The following is a 17,617-nucleotide window of genomic DNA, read 5'->3' as shown; positions in this document are numbered from 1 at the left end:
CTTGACATGCAATCAATGCTCAACAAGTATCCGCTTAAGTACCCCTCCCTCCTTCCATACACTTCTCTCCTAGCACTCGTCACTCTATGGACGGTTATTGTTGCTTTGCTTATTTGCTGTTTCCTCTCAGCTGAGCTCCTTGCCTGCAGGCATTGTGTGTGTCTGTGTCTGTGTCTGTGCGGGCCTGCGTTTTTCTCAACAGGTGTTAAATAAATGACACAATGAACTAATGAAAGCTGAATATAAAACTTGGATATCCATATTTCCTTCTTTGTTTCAGTGTCTCTGTGCTCCTATTCTCTCTCTGTTTTGATATCACAACTATTTGAGGTTTCTCTCTGCCCCAAAGCAATAATATGGTTATTTACCTTTTATATTTGTCTTTTTTTCTTTCATTGTCTACAATATTATTAAACCAGATAGTACTGTAATGGAGATATATGCTGTTACATTCCTTTTAATTAACGAAATACTATTTCTTAAATCCATTCTATGAGTTATTCAATGTGTGTAAGCACAATGTATATATTATCCTCGATTTATTTAGATTTAATCTTTGTAACACCTTGATGTCAGGTACTAGTAAGCAAAATTTACAGATAAGGAAATTATGTATGAAACCATCCCCTCAGTTGCATAAGGAACAGTCAGATTTGAACATAGGTCTAACTCCAAAATGTATGTTCTTTCCAGCTAGCGACTCTGCCTAACCAACTCCATTGGCAAATCTTGGCTCCTAATTCTAACACGTTACAGAAGAATGTGACATGACATTTACTAACTACTTCAAAAAACTGGCAAAAGCTTATTGCTTCATTCAATTCTCCATCTCTATATTTGGCCATAGCCAAATTGCTTTTCTCAAAAGAACTCTATTCTTTTTAACTCTCTCCTTTCTTTTTTCTTTTTTATTCTACCACTTACCTGAATCACTTTCCCCTTAAGTCCAAAGGGGATTTCCCCTTAAGTCCAAAATTAATAATAAAAAAAATTTTTTTTAAAAGCAAATCACTGAGTCATACATCTAGCGAATACCCCAAGGAAACTTCCACAAATTTGGACTGTTCTATACACTAGGTTGCCACTAGAATACCATCTCACCATTTGATTCTATTTACAACTGTTATACTATTTGAATAAGTTACATAATTAATTCAGTATGTGATCTATTGTTCATATATAGTTTATTTTAAAAACGACAACATTATAAGATAGATGTCATTTTTGTTAAAGACTTTGCTCAGTACTCTGTGCATACAAATATTTGCAAGACCCTTTAGTAATGATGATGATATATGATTGTTTATCTTGTAGTAACAGTGCATAATTTGAAAATTTTGTCTTCCAAATAAGCCAGCATCCAATAGAAATGGGCTCTTTACATTTGGGATATTTGACTTGAGCAAGCAATTTCACTTGATTGTTTATTCAAATGATAGACAGGCTTCAGGAACCTAAGTCAAGAAAAATGAACTTGTTTAAGATGATTTGAAATTGATTAATTTGGATTTAGTCTGCTTGAAGTTAACTGTGTGGTATGAATTTCTATATAGCCATTTTCTTACATTCAAGCTCTATAAAATATTCTGAACATCTACTTCTAATGCTCTACTGTACTTCAAGCAAGACAATGCTGCTGTAACTGCAGTGATCCAGAGATGGGGTTGATAATCACGGGAAATGAGCAAAAAGACTATTGAATACCATAGAGACAGAGTGCTATATTTTATGAAATGTGTTTATCAAGAGTTAACAGATGATGATTTATTTGTAAAAATAGCAATTATAATATTATTTGAAGTTGTTAAGTAGCCTGGAATACTTAGAATGAATCCACAGGGCACTGTGTTTTTCATACTTATTTAGCTACATTTTACCATGCTATTAATTTGAGTTAATTCATAGGAGTATAGAATGTGATTTTTTCAGCATTTAACAGCAAACTTTTGAATGGCTAGTCTTAAACTATTTTGCTTTTGTTTTTTTAATTTTTCAGATATTAAAAGAGAAAAGATATATGCACCATTCAAAATTAACTACTTACCAATATGTTAACCTACTTTAGACTTTTTAAAAAGAATTAAAATATTACAAATAAGGGCCAGCCCTGTAGCTGAGTGGTTAAGTTTGCACAATCTGCTTCAGTGGCCTGGGGTTCGCTGGTTTGGATCCTGGGTGTGGACCTACACACCGCTCATCAGGCCAGGCTGTGGCAGCATCCCACATAGAAGAACTAAGATGACTTGCAATTAGGATATACAACTATTTACTAGGGCTTTGGGGAGGGAAAAAGAAAAGAGGAAGATTGGCAACAGATGTTAGCTCAGGGCCAATCTTCCTCACCAAAAACAAGAAATCATTAAAAAAAAATTACAAATAAATCATCCATCCCATTTCTATTCTCTCCCTCTGCAGAGGCAATCAAAACCTGAATTTTATCTGTATTCAGTACATGCAAGATCTTGGCTTCTCAGTTCTTAGACCTCCATATTCCCAACCATCTTTCATCTCACACCACCTACCCTCTCTTATAGCTTTACGCTACATCTTGTCATTTTCAATAATGGAATCACCTCCTGATCTCAATTTTAAGAATGTATTCTCTGACAACCAACACCTCTCTTTCCAGCTTACTTTCTCTACTAGTACCCTCACTCCAACAATTATTTGACACTTCTTTTTCCTCTTTTTCTCCTCAACTCCCCCCAGTACATAGCTGTATATTTTAGTTGTGGGTCCTTCTAGTTGTGGCATGTGGGATGCCGCCTCAACATAGCCTGACACCGGTGCCATGTCCATGCTCAGGATCCAAACTAGTGAAACCCTGGGCCAACGAAGCAGAGTGCGCGAACTTAACCACTCCGCCACAGGGCCGACCCCCTATTTGACACTTGAAGATGACCAATCTATCATCCCTATCACATTTGTTTATCCCACTTTCTTGTCTTTTCTTCCTTTCTTACTAAAACTTTTTTAATTTTATCCAAATAGGCATTCATTTAAATAACCTGCAAAACCTTCTTTATATGACTTGAAAAGCCCTATCGTTGAACTAAACCAGGATCCTAACAGTTGAATGTGGCTAAAGTAAAACACGACTGTGCTGATTAATCTCACCATGTGTTGATCCTGGTTTGGTAGGCCCTAAAGTTATAGAATGTGAGGTCTCTTTATGAAGAAAGAATACAAGATTATGAATACAGAATGTCCACAGACATTCCAATGTCACTTGAGAGAGGATACATTATGTTAGAAAAAGAAAATGGTCTTAATAAATTGTGGTTAAAATATCTTATTTTTGTAAACATTGTAAATATGTATGATCATGTGAAAACACTGTTAAGGACACTCAAAGGAGCTTACAAGGGGTTGAGGTCCATTAGAGACTCTCATATTTAAGCTTCATTTGTATTGCAATAAATTTGCTACTGAGTAGAACTTAAATTCTGTGATTATGAATCTCATGTGACATTGAGCACTGCTGAGAAATTTTTAGACAATTCAGTTTTTCTGAGGACTGTTTCATATCTTCTCACTCTTTTTAATCCTCATAGCCACATCACTCTCATCTTAAGCTAATAATCTTCCCATATAGTTCATAGAGAACATAGATGCAATCAAATGAGAATTAACTCTTTTATTTAGCAGGTGATTTGCATCTGTCTTCATATATGCTGTCTTCCTCTCTGCTACAATATACTAACAGAAGCTGCTCCTCTGGAAGAGTGTCCATTACCCATGCACTTGCCAAGTAGATGCCATTCTCTCTTTGCCATGCCACTCAGAGGCTTTGCATCTAGAATTATCTCCTCTTTCCCATGAATCATTGTCATTTCTCTCTACTGTAATAGAACATGAACATTGCATAATATTGCTCATCTTAGAAAAGAAGCAAAGAGATGATAAAACAGAGGCCTCCATCCCAACTCTGCCTGTCTATTCTTTATAGCAAATGTTATTAAAAAAAATTGCTGTTTTCATGAACTCACATTTCGTTTTCTATTCAACTCATTCAAACAAGGATATTTTCAACATACTATACTCTAGATCCAAAGTCAATTTTTCTCATTAATTTAAAGGTGTTTTTCATTGTTTTCTTTCATTTAGAATTTTTAAAATTGTATATACTTAAGGTCTATATCATGATGATTTGATATACGTAATGAAACGATTACTACAGTCTAGCTAATTAGCATATCTCCTCCCATAGTTATCTTTTTTTGTATGTGTGATGAGAACACCTGAAATCTACTCTTTTAGCAAATTTCCAGCATTTAGTATAATATTAACTGTAGTGATTATGCTGTACATTAGATCTCTAAACATATCCATCTTTCATTTAGTTTTGCTTGATAAGACATCTGATGGCATTTAGATGTCATTTCTTTGTAGGTAATCTGTTTTTAAGTTTAAACCTAGACTAGGAGTGCTGAGGGTCCAACAGGAAGGCACACTATATAATCAGGAGAAAATAAAGGGAAGGTGGAAACAGTATACTGAAGATCTTTGCAGAAGAGACCAAAGGATGACAGATTCCCTGATTCCCTTGAACACTATTCCTCTGAGGAAGAATCTGTAATTTTAGAAAGTGAAGTGAAAGCTGCCTTGAAAGTTCTGGGAAGAGAGAAGTCACCAGGGGCAGATGGGTATTGATAGAATTATTTCAAGGCACAGAGATTGAATCTGCCAAAATCCTAACAAGAATGTGACAACAAATATAGGATACAAAACAATGGTCTACAGACTGGAAAAACTCAATATATACTCCAATCCCCAAGAAACGAGATGCCAAGGAGTGCAGTGACTATAGGACCATTGCTCTAATTTCCCATGCAAGTAAAGTGATGCTCAAGGTGCTGCAACAAAGGCTCTTACCTTACATGGAGCAAGAGATGTCTGATGTCCAAGCTGGATTTTGAAAAGGGAGAGGCACATGAGATCTAATTGTGATTATTCAGTGGCTACTGGAGTGCTCCAAAGAATTTCAGAAGAAGTTTAGTCAGTGTCTTATAGATGAGAGTATAGCCTTTGATTGAGTGGATCATGAAAAGCTATGGGCTGCTCTGAAAGAAATGAGCATGCTTCAGCACTTGATTGTTCTGCTGTGTAACCTATATTGCAGACAAGAAGCCACTGTCAGGACAGAACATGGAGGGAAAGAATGGCTTTCTGTAGGCAAGGTTGTCAGACAAATATGCAGATGGCACCATCTTATGGGCAGAAAGCAGCAGTAACTTGAAACAACTTCTGACGAAAGTGAAAGAAGAAAGTGCCCCAGCAGGATGGTATTTGTACATCAAGAAGACAAAGATCATGGCTACAGAACTACACAACTTTAACATAGGTAATGAAGACATTGAAATTGCTAAAGATTTTGTTCACCTGTGTTCAGTCATCAATTTAAATGGAGACTGCAGCCAAGAAATCAAGAGAAGACTGAGACTTGGAGAGGCAGCACTGGAAGAATTAGGGAAGATCATCAAGTGTGAGGAAGTGTCATTAGAGGCCAAGGCTAAGATTATGTACACCCTCGTGTTCCTGATTACTATGTTGGGGTGTGAGAGCTGGACAGGGAAGAAAGCTGACAGGAAATAATATTTCATTTGAAATATGGTGTCGGAAGAGGGCTCTACGGATGACCGGGATTGCCAGAAAGAAGAACAAATGGGTCCCAGAACAAATTAACCCTGAACAATCACTGGAGGCAAAAATGACAAAACTGAGACTGTCCTACTTTGGGCACATCAAGAGAAGGCAGGATTTGTTGGAAAAGACAATAATGCTGGGAAATGTAGAAGGCTGCAGGAGAAGAGGAAGACCAAATATGAAATGGATTGAGTCCATAAAGGAAGCCATAGGCATGAGTCTGCAGTAGCTGAGTAGGGCTGTTGAGGACAGGACCCTGTGGACATCACTCATTTGTAGAGTCACCAGGAGTTGGAGCTGACTTGATGACACATAACAACAAACCTGTATTTCTCTCGGAGAACTTTAGAAATTTCCCTTTCTGTTTCAGAGTTCTGAAATTTCACAATTCTTTGTCTAGGTGTGTGTGTTTCTATGTGTGTCATATATCCAGTTTTGCACTAAGTAGACTTTTCAATGGAAACCAAAATGGTTTTCAGTACTGGAAATGTTTCAGATAAAATTTCGTTACACATACCACTTCTCTATTAAAATTATTCAGCTTTATCGAGGTATAATTGGCAAATAAAATTGTCTATATTTAAAGTGTAAAATGTGATGATTTGAGAGATATATACTTGTAAAATAATTACCACACATCAATCACCTCGCTTACTTTTTTTTTCTTTTTGAGGTGACTATGCTTATGATCTACGCTCTTAGCAAATTCAAAGTAAGCAACAGACTATTATTAAACTGTACATTAGATCCTCAGAGCTTATTCATCTTATAACTGAAGGCTTGTACCTGTGACCACTATCTCCCCCATTTCCACCATATCTCTGCCCTTGACAACCACCCTTCTACTCTCAGTTTCTATGAATTTGAGGGTTTTTTTAGAATTACACATCTAAGTGAGATCATATAGCATTCATCTTTCTCTGTCTGGCTTATTTCACTTGGCATAATGTCCTCTTAGTTCATCCATCTTGTTGCAAATGACAGGATTTCCTTCTTTCTCATGGCTGAATAATATTTCATTTTATATATACACACACATATATTTTCCAAATATATATACAATAATATAATAATACATCCATTATATATTTTTTGTTTATCCATTCATCCACTGACAGACACTTAGATTGTTTCTATATCTTGGCTACTGTGAATAGTGCTGCAATGAACATTACACTATAAAAGTGCAGATATCTCTTTGAAAAACTGATTTTGTTTCCTTAGATATATACCCAGAAGTGGAAATCCTGGTTCATATGGCAGTTCTGTTTTTAATTTTTTGAGGAATCTCTATACTGTGTCTCATAATGCCTGTATTAATCTACATCCCGACCAACAGTGTACAAATGTTCCCTTTTCTCTACATCCCAGCGAGCATTTTCTACCTTCTGTCTTTTTGATGAAAGCCATCCTAACTGGTAAGAGGTGATACCTCACTGTGTTTTTGATTTGTATTTCCTTGGTGATTAGTGATGTTGAACACCTTGTCATGTACTTCTTGGCCATTTGTATGTATTCTTTAGGAAAATGTCTATTTGGGTCCTTTACCCATTTTTTAATTGGGTTATTTGGTTTTTACCTATTGAGTTATATAGGTTCTTTATATACTTTGGATATTAACCCTTTATCACATAAATGGTTTGCAAATATTTCTCTCATTCTGTAGGTTGCCTTTTCCGTTTATTGATTATTTCTTTTGCTACACAGAAGCTTTTTAGTTTTATGTAGTCCCACTTGTTGATTTTTGCGTTTGTCTCATATGCTTTCAGTGTCATATGCAAAAAATAATTGCCATGACCAATGCCAAGGAGATTATGTTTTCTTCTAAGAGTTTTATGGTTTTAGTTCTTACGTTTGTCTTCAATCTATTTCAAGTTAATTTTTGTGAGTGGTATAAGATAGAGGTCCAGTTTCATTCTTTTGCGTGTGGCTATCCTTCAGCTTTTCACCATTGAGACTGAGTATGCTTTGAGCTGTGGGCTTGTCATATACAGCCTTTATTACGTTGAGGTGCTTTCCCTTTGTACCCACTCTGTTAAGAGTTTTTATCATAAATAGATGTTGAATTTTGTCAAATGCTTTTTCTACATCTATGGTGATGATCATAGGATTTTTATTCTTAATTCTGTTAAAGTGGTGTATCACATTTATTGATTTGCATATTTGAACTTCCTAGCATCCCAAGGATTAATCCCACCTGATCATGGTATATGATCCTTTCAACATGCTGTTGAATTCTGATTGCTAGGATTTTGTTGAAGGTTTTTGCATCTACGTTCATCAGGGATATTGGGCTGTAATTTTCTTTTCTTGTAGTGTCCTTGCCTGGCTTCAGTATCAAGGTAGTATTGGCCTCATTAAATGAGTTTGGAAGTGTTCTCTCCCCTTCAACTTTTTGGAAGAGTTTGAGAAGCATTGATGTTAATTCTTTAAATGTTTGGTAGAATTCACCAGTAAGGCCATCAGGTTATAGGCTTTTCTCATTGAGAGTTTTGATTACTGATTTAACTTCCTTATGCATTACTGGTTTGTTTGGATTTTCTATTTCTTCATGATTCAGTCTTGGTACAAGGTTGTATATTTCTAGGAAAGCATCCATTTCTTCTAGGTTGTCCAATTTGTTGGCATGTAATAACTCATAGTAGTCTCTTTGATCATCTGTATTTCTATGGCATCAGTTGTAATGTGGTCCCTTTCATTTCCAGTTTTATTTGTCCTTTTGTTTAGTTACTGTAGCTAAAGTTTTGCCAATTTTGTTTATCTTTTAAAAACCACCTCTGTCTGTTGATCCTTTCTTGGTTTTTTTGGTTTATTTCACTTGTTTCTGCTCTGATTGTTGTTCATTCCCTTCTGCTAACATTTTTTGTAGTTCCTTCAGGTGTAAAGTTAGTTGGTTTATTTGAAATCTTTCTTTTTTTCTTAAGAATGTCATTTATCATCATAAATTTCCCCCATAGAACTGTTTTGCTGTATCCTATAAGTTCTGATATGTTGTGTTTCCATTTTCATTGGTTTCAAGGTATTTTTTGTATTTCCCTTCTGATTTCTTCTTTACCCATTGGTTGAGTTCTTGGTCTCTGGGTCTTTTCTTCTCGATACCCTAACTTCTAGCTTTCTATAAACTTATAGCCCCCATCAGTGAGTTGGTTCTTTCCCAGATGACAACTCACACAAACCCCTGCTATGATGCAGTGAACCTTGCCCTGGTAACCTATCTGGTGGAATACCTTCCCCCAGTTTCTTGCTGCTTCGCCTCCATCCTTCATTGCTTTCCAGTTCCATTTCTATTCTACAGTTATAATTACCTCATTTGTGAGTGTAGGTGTGTGTTTTTGGTGTTTTCTTCTTATACTGTGTGCCTCAATGGTACATATTTGGAACAAAGGAAATACCTAATCTGAACAGGAAACATAACGTTAATTTTCCATAGAGTCTACTATTTGTGTCTTTGAGAATCTTGTAATGATATTAACGTCTTACTTTTTTTCCCTTTTAACTCTTTTCCCTTAGCTATTGGTTTTCTTTTTGAGAGTTTTGTTTTAGGTATTAATTTTCTTTTGTTGAGTTGTTTCTCTTTTTCATGGACTGAAGTTTTCTTATATTTGATTTATTCTTAGTAGTAATGTTATATAGGAATAGAAAGGATGGATTGATATAGAAGGGAATGAATGCTTTGAAAGCTGGGCATCTGGGATCCCCAGACTTTTCTTATCAGTACACTTATCCTTCTGAGATTGAGTACAGCCTGACAGGGGTAGCTGACAGGGGAAGCAGAAAAATAAATGGGATTTGGGGACATATTTTCTGTATTCAAGTTTTAGTTAAGTATCTGGTTATTTTGTACTTTCAGCAACATAAAATATGAACTTCTTCCTTTTTTAATAATTATTAAATATATTTACTTCAATATATACTCTTTTAGAATAATCCTATCAATTTTTTTCTTTATTTTTTATAGCATAAGGAAAAAAGCACAGTTTGAGTCTGAAATCCAATCTTTGATAAAACTGAAGTCAAAAAATGAAACATTTCTTAAAGAACTATACAAGGATGCTTATAACATTGGTACTGTTTTCCACCTAACCAAATTTAAAACAGAGGAATTAGAAGAGAAAATAGCAGAAGTGAGAAGAAAATTCAAGGTTTGTATCTCTGTGTTCTTCTTAGTTATGAAAAATGGTGATTAATCTGAATTTTATTGATTTAATATTGATATATTTTAATTTAAACTATAATACTATTTTCAAAAAAATTACTCCTTCTGATAAATCAGAAGAAAATCGCTTCTCTCAGAGGCCCAGCCTGAATAGAAGAGAAACGTGACTCAATGTAGCTAATCAACACTTTTGTCTACTTTTTGTTATTACTGAACTTAAACTACCTGACTCACCAGAAGAGTGGTACTTGGTTAAGCCTCACTCTAAATATCTATGTAATAGTTCCTGCCTGTGGCAGGAAGAAAAGATGCTGGGAAGTGCTCTTGCTCTCTTACAAAGCAAGAGAAGGGAGTACCTATATCAGGCCTGCAAGGTATTGGATTCCAGAGCACCAAGCAATCAGTAGACCACAATGCCACAGAAACAACTATTCAGAGGCCTCAAATCCATTCCTAAGTGAGAGCTATGATGAATAGCCACTCCCTGCCATTTGGCATAGAGACTAGCAAAGTCAACACCATATTACCACACCAGGGGGACCACTTCATCAGGCTGCTTCTCTTCATAACACGTCATATCCACACTTCTCCCATCTTTCATATTTTCTTCTTAAAGACTTATAATCACACAATTATCTGTAAAATATAGAATCTGTATTCTTTGTCCAAGCCCTCTACTAGCACTATCTTTAGTGAAGACTTTCTCTTGTGCTATCCAAATTTAGAACACATAGATTGTCTGCCAGTAAATGTTTCTGTACTGAGAGACTTGGGTTTTGTTCTCACATTGAGTCCAGCTGTTCGATTCACTTGGTGTATCGTGCCTGTGCCTCTTCCCGTGGTTGTTCACTGGGGTTACTATATCTTAGATGCTACGAAATTAGTATGCTAAAAATTAAGGGGCCAGCCCAGTGGCACCGTGGTTAAGTTGGCATGTTCCGCTTTGATCGCCCGGGGTTTGCTGGTTCAGATCCCAGCTGTGGACCTATGCACCGCTTGTCAAGCCATGCTGTGGCAGGCAGCCCAGGTATAAAGAAGAGAAAGATGGGCACAGATGTTAGCTCAGGGCCAGTCTTCCTCAGCAAAAAGAGGAGGATTGGTGACGGATGCTAGCTCGGGGCTTATCTGCCTCAAAAAATAAATAAATTTGAAAAAAGTGAAAATTAAAAATAATTATGTGTAGTAAAAATTAACCTCAAAATTATTTTTAAAATATAAGACATGTCACTATATATATAGTTTAGCATATATGATAATACAGTAGATATTGTTTATAATTTCCTATAATTTTTCATTACTATGTGTTTCTCTGTGGCCATCAATTTTTTGTTGTTGTTGAGGATATCATGAAGACATCATCCAATGATTTGGCCGCTTAAAGTGTTTTAATTTTTTCAATTGAAAGGAAACCCTTGGTATATAATTCACATATTTTTCCCATAGCTGTCACAACTTACCTTCAATTCTTCACACACATTCCTTCACTAATCTGAGGCAATCACTTGTTTAGAAAGATATTGCATTGAATTGTTTATTTTTTTTCTAAATTTTCCTGATGCCGTAAAATACAATTTGAACGTTAAGTGCCAATTTGGTGTGACTCCACTGTACTTGCTTTGCCAACCCAAAGCAAAGTGTCCCCCTGGCTTTATTCAAGAAAAATTAAAGAAATTGTTCATCAAGTCCTTTCCTTACCCTACGGTAGCTGAGAGATAACAAGAAAGAAGCAACAGAAAGAAATTACTTCACTTAGGAAATATTCTGCATTGCTAAACATTTCTGCCAATCTTTGAGTTGAATATATAGGGCATTAAATTTCTCTGATGTACACATATGTATCTGTGTCAGAGTGGTAGTGAATTAAAAATAAATGTCTAGATAATCCTTAGATAATTCTGGTTTGTAGTAACTCAAGTTTGTAGTTTCTACCTTTGTAATGACTCTCCTGTCTCTCATTGACTAATTAATGAAAATCTATATAATTTTCTGACTCTGGGCATCATGTTTTTCTTCAGCTTTGTATATTTATTGATCCTGGTCTGAAATTAGTCCTTAATCCATGTCTTCTAGAAACTAATTATAGCAATACCACCTCTGAGATAGCTCTGAGAAATACTATTTTGAAGCCTCAGAGGTAGAATTTCTAAATTACATTCTCTCAAATTATAGCATCTGTAAAATGCCCAGTAAATTTTAGGCAGCCTTAAACTAGAAGCAACCCTGAATAATCAAGATACCTAGCAATTTCTGGAATTTTCCAACTATTGCAGATATTGATTTGTTCCGATTTTTCCATACCTTCAATTCCAATAACTAACCTATTCAGAAAAGACCTGATTAGCCAAGTCCCAGGGTAAAATTAGCCAATAATGATGGGAGATAAATCAATAAAAGGGTAATATGTATTCAGTTATGGAGTTGATAGAATGAACAGAAAATCATCAGTGTTGTCTGAAGAATGTGATATTGTAACAAAAAAATTTTGAAAGCTTTTATCACATATTAAGTACTTCTTAATGTTTCCACGGAAGGCTTTTGTGCAAGCTTCAGGAATTTGGAGGGCTTTTTGCTTGAATATTTTGGAATTTTGATGGAAAAGTAGAATATCCAGCCACTCTGGTTCCAGGTTAAAATTGTAGTACAAGAACTTAAGTGGAAAATTAGTAGAAAAGAAGGAAGGAAGTAGAAAAGAAAACAGAGTTTTCTGCAAGCCTATTATATTCTGGACTCCTTATACATATTAACTAATTTAGTGTTCATAATACTGTGCAGTTGTTATTAATGTGTTCATTTTGAGGAGACACAGCTTGCTCAAAGTAGCATAGCTTTCAGGTAGCTGTTTAGAGTTTGGGGACAAGGTCTTCTGATGCAGGATTTGGTCTAAAATAGGCAGTCAGACATTAACTAGACATACACTCTGACGAACAAAGATTCAGTCAGATTCAAAGCTTCAAAATAACCATATTAGGAATCACCTTTTAAAACTTTATCTTTTTAGGGCAGTATTAGGGTCAGAGCAAAATTTAGAGAAGGTACAGAGATTTCCAATATATCCTCTGCCCCTGCATATGCATAGCCTCCCCGTTTATCAACATCCCCCACCACAGTGGTACATTTGGTACAATTGACAAACCTCCAATGACACATCATTAATACTCAAAGTCCGTAGTTTACATTAGGGCTCACTCTTGGTGTCGTATACATTTCTTGATTTTGGACAAATATATAATGACATGTATCTATCGTTATGGTATCATACAGAGATTTTCACTGCCCTAAAAATCTTCTGTGCTCTGCTTCTTGTTCCTTCTACCACCCCCAAACCATGGAAACCACTGATCTTTTTACTGTCTCCATAGTTTTGCCTTTTCCAGAATGTCATAGTTGGAGTCATACAGTATGAACCCTTTTCAGATTGGCTTCTTTCACTCAGTAATATGCATTTAAGCTTCCTCCATGTCTTTGCATGGCTTGATAGCTCATTTCTTTTTAGGGCTGAATAATATTCCATCTTGACATTGTCTTTCATAGAGCAGAAGGTTTTAATTTTAAAGTCCAGCTTGTCAATTTTTTCTTTCATGGATCGTGTCTTTGGTGTTGTATATAAAAAGTCATTGCCATACCCAAGGTCGTCTAGGTTTTCTTCTATGTTATCTTCTAGGAGTTTTATAGTTTTGCATTTTACTTTTAGGTCTATGATCCATTTTGAGTTGACTTTGTGAAAGGTGTAGGGTCTGTGTCTAGCATCTTTTTCTTTGCATATGAGTGTCCACTTGTGCCAGCACCACTTGTTGAAGAGACTGTCTTTGATCCTTTGTGAAAGATCAGTTGACTGTATTTTTCTATGGGTGTTTCTGGACTCTCTGTTTTGTTCCATTGGTCTGTTTGTCTCTTCTTTTGCCAGTACCACACGGTCTTGAATACTATAGCTTTATAGTATGTGTCGATGTCTGGTGTTGTCAGCTCTCCACCTGTTCTTCAATATTGTGTTGTCTATTCTGGGTCTTTTGTTTCTCCTTATAAACTTTAGAATCACTTAATCAATATCCATAAAATAACTTGCTGGGATCTTGATGAGGATTGAATTGAATCTATAGATTGAGTTGGGCTCAACTGATTTCTTGACAAAATTCAGTCTTCCTATGCATTATCATGGAATATCTTTCCATTTATTTAGTTCTTGTTTGTAGTTTTGTAGTTAGAGTTTTGTAGTTTTCCTCATATAAATCTTATTCATATTTTGTTAGATTTATATCCAACTCTCTCATTTTGGAGGGATACTAATGTAAATGGTTTTGTGTTTTTAATGTGAAATTCCACTTGTTCATTGCTAGCGTATAGAAAAACAATTGACATTTGTGTATTAACCTTGTGTCCCATAACCATGCTATAATTGCTCATTAGTTCCAGGAGTTTTTTCTTAATTCTTTCAGATTTTAACATAGACAATCATGTCATCTGCAAACAAAGACAGTTCTATTTCTTCCTTCCTAATCTTTATATCTTTTATTTACTTTTCTTGTCTTAATGCATTTTAAGGGCTTCCAGTACAGCAGTGAAAAGGTGTGTTGAAATATTGAAATGGGACATCCTTGCCTTGTACCTGACCTTAGAGGGAAAGCTTCACTTTTCTTACCATTAACCGTGATGTTAGCTGTAGATTTTTTGTAGACATCTTTATCAAGTGGAGGAAGTTCCCTTCTGTTTCAGTTTATTGGAAGTTTTTACTATGAAAGGATGTTGGATATTGTCAAATGCTTTTTCTGTGTCTATTTATACAAACGTGATTTTTCTTCATTAGCCTGTTGATGTAATAGATTACCTTAATTGATTTTTGAATGCTGTATCAGCCTTTCATAACTGGTATAAATCCCATTTAATCATGATATATAATTTTTTTTATATGTTGTTGGATTTGATTTGCTAAAATTTTGTTGAGGATTTTTACATCTATTTTCATGAGAGATATTGGTATGTAGTTTTCTTTTCTTGTAATGTCTTTGGTTTTGGTATTAAGGTAATGCTGGCCTCACAGAATGAGTTAGGAAGCAGTCCCTCTACTTCTGTCATCTGAAAGAGGTTGTAGAGAATTAATATAGTTTCTCCCTTAAACGTTTGGTAGGATTCACTGGTGAACCCATCTGGGCCTGGTGATTTCTGTTTTGGAAGATTATTAATTATTGATTCCATTTCTTTAATAGATATAAGCCTATTTAGATTATCTTTTTCCTCTTGTATAGATTTGGCAGATTGTGTCTTTCAAGGAATTGGTCCATTTTCTCTACGTTATCTAATTTTTCAGCAAAGAGTTTTTTGTAGTATTCCTTTATTATCCTTTCAATGTCCATTGGATCTGTAGTGATGTCCTATCTTTCATTTCTGATATTAGTAATTTCTGTCCTCTTTCTTTTTACTTTAGTTAACCTGGCTAGCGGCATAACAATGTTCTTGATCTTTTCAAATAACTAGATTTTGGTTTCATTGATATTGTTCTGATTTCCCGTTTTCGATTTCCTTGATTTCCACTCTAATTCTTATTATTTCTTTTCTTATGCTCACTTTGGATTTAGTTTGCTCTTCTTTCTCTAGTTTCTTAAAGTAGAAACTTGGATTGTTGATGTTAGATCTTTCTTCTTTTCTAGTGTATGCATTCAATGCTATAGATGTCTCTGTAAGCACTGCTTTCACTGCATCCCACAAATTTTGATAAATTATTTTTTTGTTTTCATTTAGTTGAAAATATTTTTAAGTTTCTCATGAGATTTATTCCTCAACTATGTATTATTTGGAAATATGTTATTTGACTCCACATATTTTGGGATTTTCTAGTTATCTTTCTGTTATTGATTACTAGTTTAATTCCATTGTGGTCTGAGAACAGACCACATTGTATGATTGTATGATTTCTATTCTTTTAAATTTCTTTAGGTGTTTAAGGGTCATTTTTAATACTAGAAAAAGGCAGTGTACTATGTCCTTAGAATGCTCTGGCCACAGTAATCTGGTCTATAACTTTATAGTTTAGAAGTTTATGGCTTTGCTTGAGTTCTTTTTCAAATATTTTAACCATTCCCAAACTCTTCTTTAGAAAAAATCTTGGCTCCCTTCAAATACTATTTGTTTATCTCTGAGCCAAAGTTCCTAGACCCTTCATCTGAGTACACTAGAAGTCAGAACCTTCTGAAAAGCTTTCTTGGAGGGCAAGAAAGCCCTGCTACTTCAGGTCTACTTAGAGCATGTCCAATTCAATTAACAGAACAAAACAGCTTTAATAAGGCGAAATTTGATTTGTGCACTATACAGTTTCTATCACAATTCCAGTTGAGATGGACGATACTTTAAAATGGTTATAAAATGAACATTCTAATAATGTGTTGATTTTAATTGTTGAGGATTTATGCCTATTAGTCAAGTCTAGAGTATATTACTCTTGACCCATGTACAATAGCCTTTATTGAATTATAATTGGATATTATATCCTTGGTTTTTAACAAAGGTTGGTAAAAGTTATGGGGCAGGCCCCTTGGCCGAGTGGTTAAGTTTGTGCACTCCACTTCAGCAGCCTGGGGTTCACTGGTTGGAATCCTGGGTGCAGACCTACACACGGCTCATCAAGCCATGCTCTGGCATCATCCCACAGAGAAGAACTAGAATGACTTGCAACTAGGATATACAACTATGTACTGGGGCTTTGGGAAAAGAAAAAGTTATGGCCAAAATTGACCATTGCTGCTTGGTTTTTCAAACCAGAGAGAGGGAGTCATATTGTTCAAGATGATCAGAAAACCCTATGCACCTAATTTACGCTAGATTTCAGAACTAAGAAAAACTTTCCTTCATAAAATTGTATTTCTTCTCTTATTAATAATTAGGTAGTCTCTAAACTTCCATGTTCCCCTCTGGTTTAAGCAGCCCAGAATCTCAGAGTCATTTATGCTATACATTCCTAGCGTAATCACTCCTCTTTGTCCCTCTCTATGTTCCGTGTTTACAACTTTGATCTGGCACTCTTTTACTTTTGTTTCATTGGTCTTTAGTTTACTAAAATTCTTCCCTACTCCACTCAGAGGCAGAATACTTTGCCAAAATTGAGTGAAAGGAAGCAATTAACTGTAATTTTTGGAACATCCACTCACATGGTAAACCTTTGCTGGGGAAAAGTGTTAAGGTACAGATAAAACAGAAATAATGGGAAGGTATGTTAGGATTGAAGTGCTTCAAATGGTGGGTGGGTATCCCCTTAGTCAAGCATGAGAAAAGTTCATTTTTCCTGACACATATTTGGGGGAGTAAATAAACCTGAAAAATATTATCAAAATAAAGCATTGGACAGTCATGGATCTTTGAGGGCAAAAACTTTATTTGACTTGCTGTAGATACCATGTGAGAACATCATTTCCTTCCCCTTTCTACTGGATTAGAGCTTTTGTTTGCCAGAAAAGAGGTGGCAAATTGTCTCTTTAGTATTTCCATTTTGTTTCTATTTTTTTCCTTCCTTTTCCAAGAGAGATGTGATTTTGTTGAACGAGTATCAATTTTGGAGTCAGATGTTTCTTAATTTGAATCTTGGGTCTACTAATTATTTATCTTTCTGAGAATATCAAGAATATTACTTAGCCGTTATGAGCCTCGGTTTCGCATCTCTTAAATGAGCATAACAATACTTGTATTATACCTCTGTGTGATAAATGAATACTATTCTATATAAAACATTTAACTTGGAGGCTGATAGGTAATATATTCTCAAAAGTATTTAGGATAAACAACGTAAAGAATAGTCCATAGAATTGGTCTACCTTCACTTTTTAGGACAGA

General features: G+C 35.3%; 1 protein-coding gene and 1 long non-coding RNA gene across 7 annotated transcripts in view; one reads left to right on the top strand and one right to left on the bottom strand.

Moving 5' to 3' along the window:
* Positions 1-17,617, top strand: part of CCDC178 (coiled-coil domain containing 178) — a 394,601-nt gene that overhangs the window by 134,306 nt on the left and 242,678 nt on the right. For all 6 annotated transcript variants that reach the window (XM_023647620.2, XM_023647619.2, XM_023647621.2 and 3 more), the window contains one exon: positions 9,605-9,788. In XM_023647620.2, coding sequence (XP_023503388.1) covers positions 9,605-9,788 — 184 coding nt within the window. The remainder of the gene's footprint in view (positions 1-9,604; positions 9,789-17,617) is intronic.
* On the bottom strand, positions 1,168-3,162 carry LOC138915324 (uncharacterized). Its single transcript, XR_011421130.1, has 2 exons — positions 3,118-3,162; positions 1,168-1,454 (listed from the first exon to the last, which is right to left on the bottom strand). It is a non-coding gene; the product is annotated as an uncharacterized lncRNA (long non-coding RNA).

The sequence above is a fragment of the Equus caballus genome, chromosome 8 (genome assembly GCF_041296265.1).
Source record: "Equus caballus isolate H_3958 breed thoroughbred chromosome 8, TB-T2T, whole genome shotgun sequence".
In the NCBI taxonomy this organism is placed as follows: Eukaryota; Metazoa; Chordata; class Mammalia; order Perissodactyla; family Equidae; genus Equus; species Equus caballus.
Note: the sequence above shows the minus strand (reverse complement) of the source record. Positions and strands in the feature narration are given on the sequence as shown.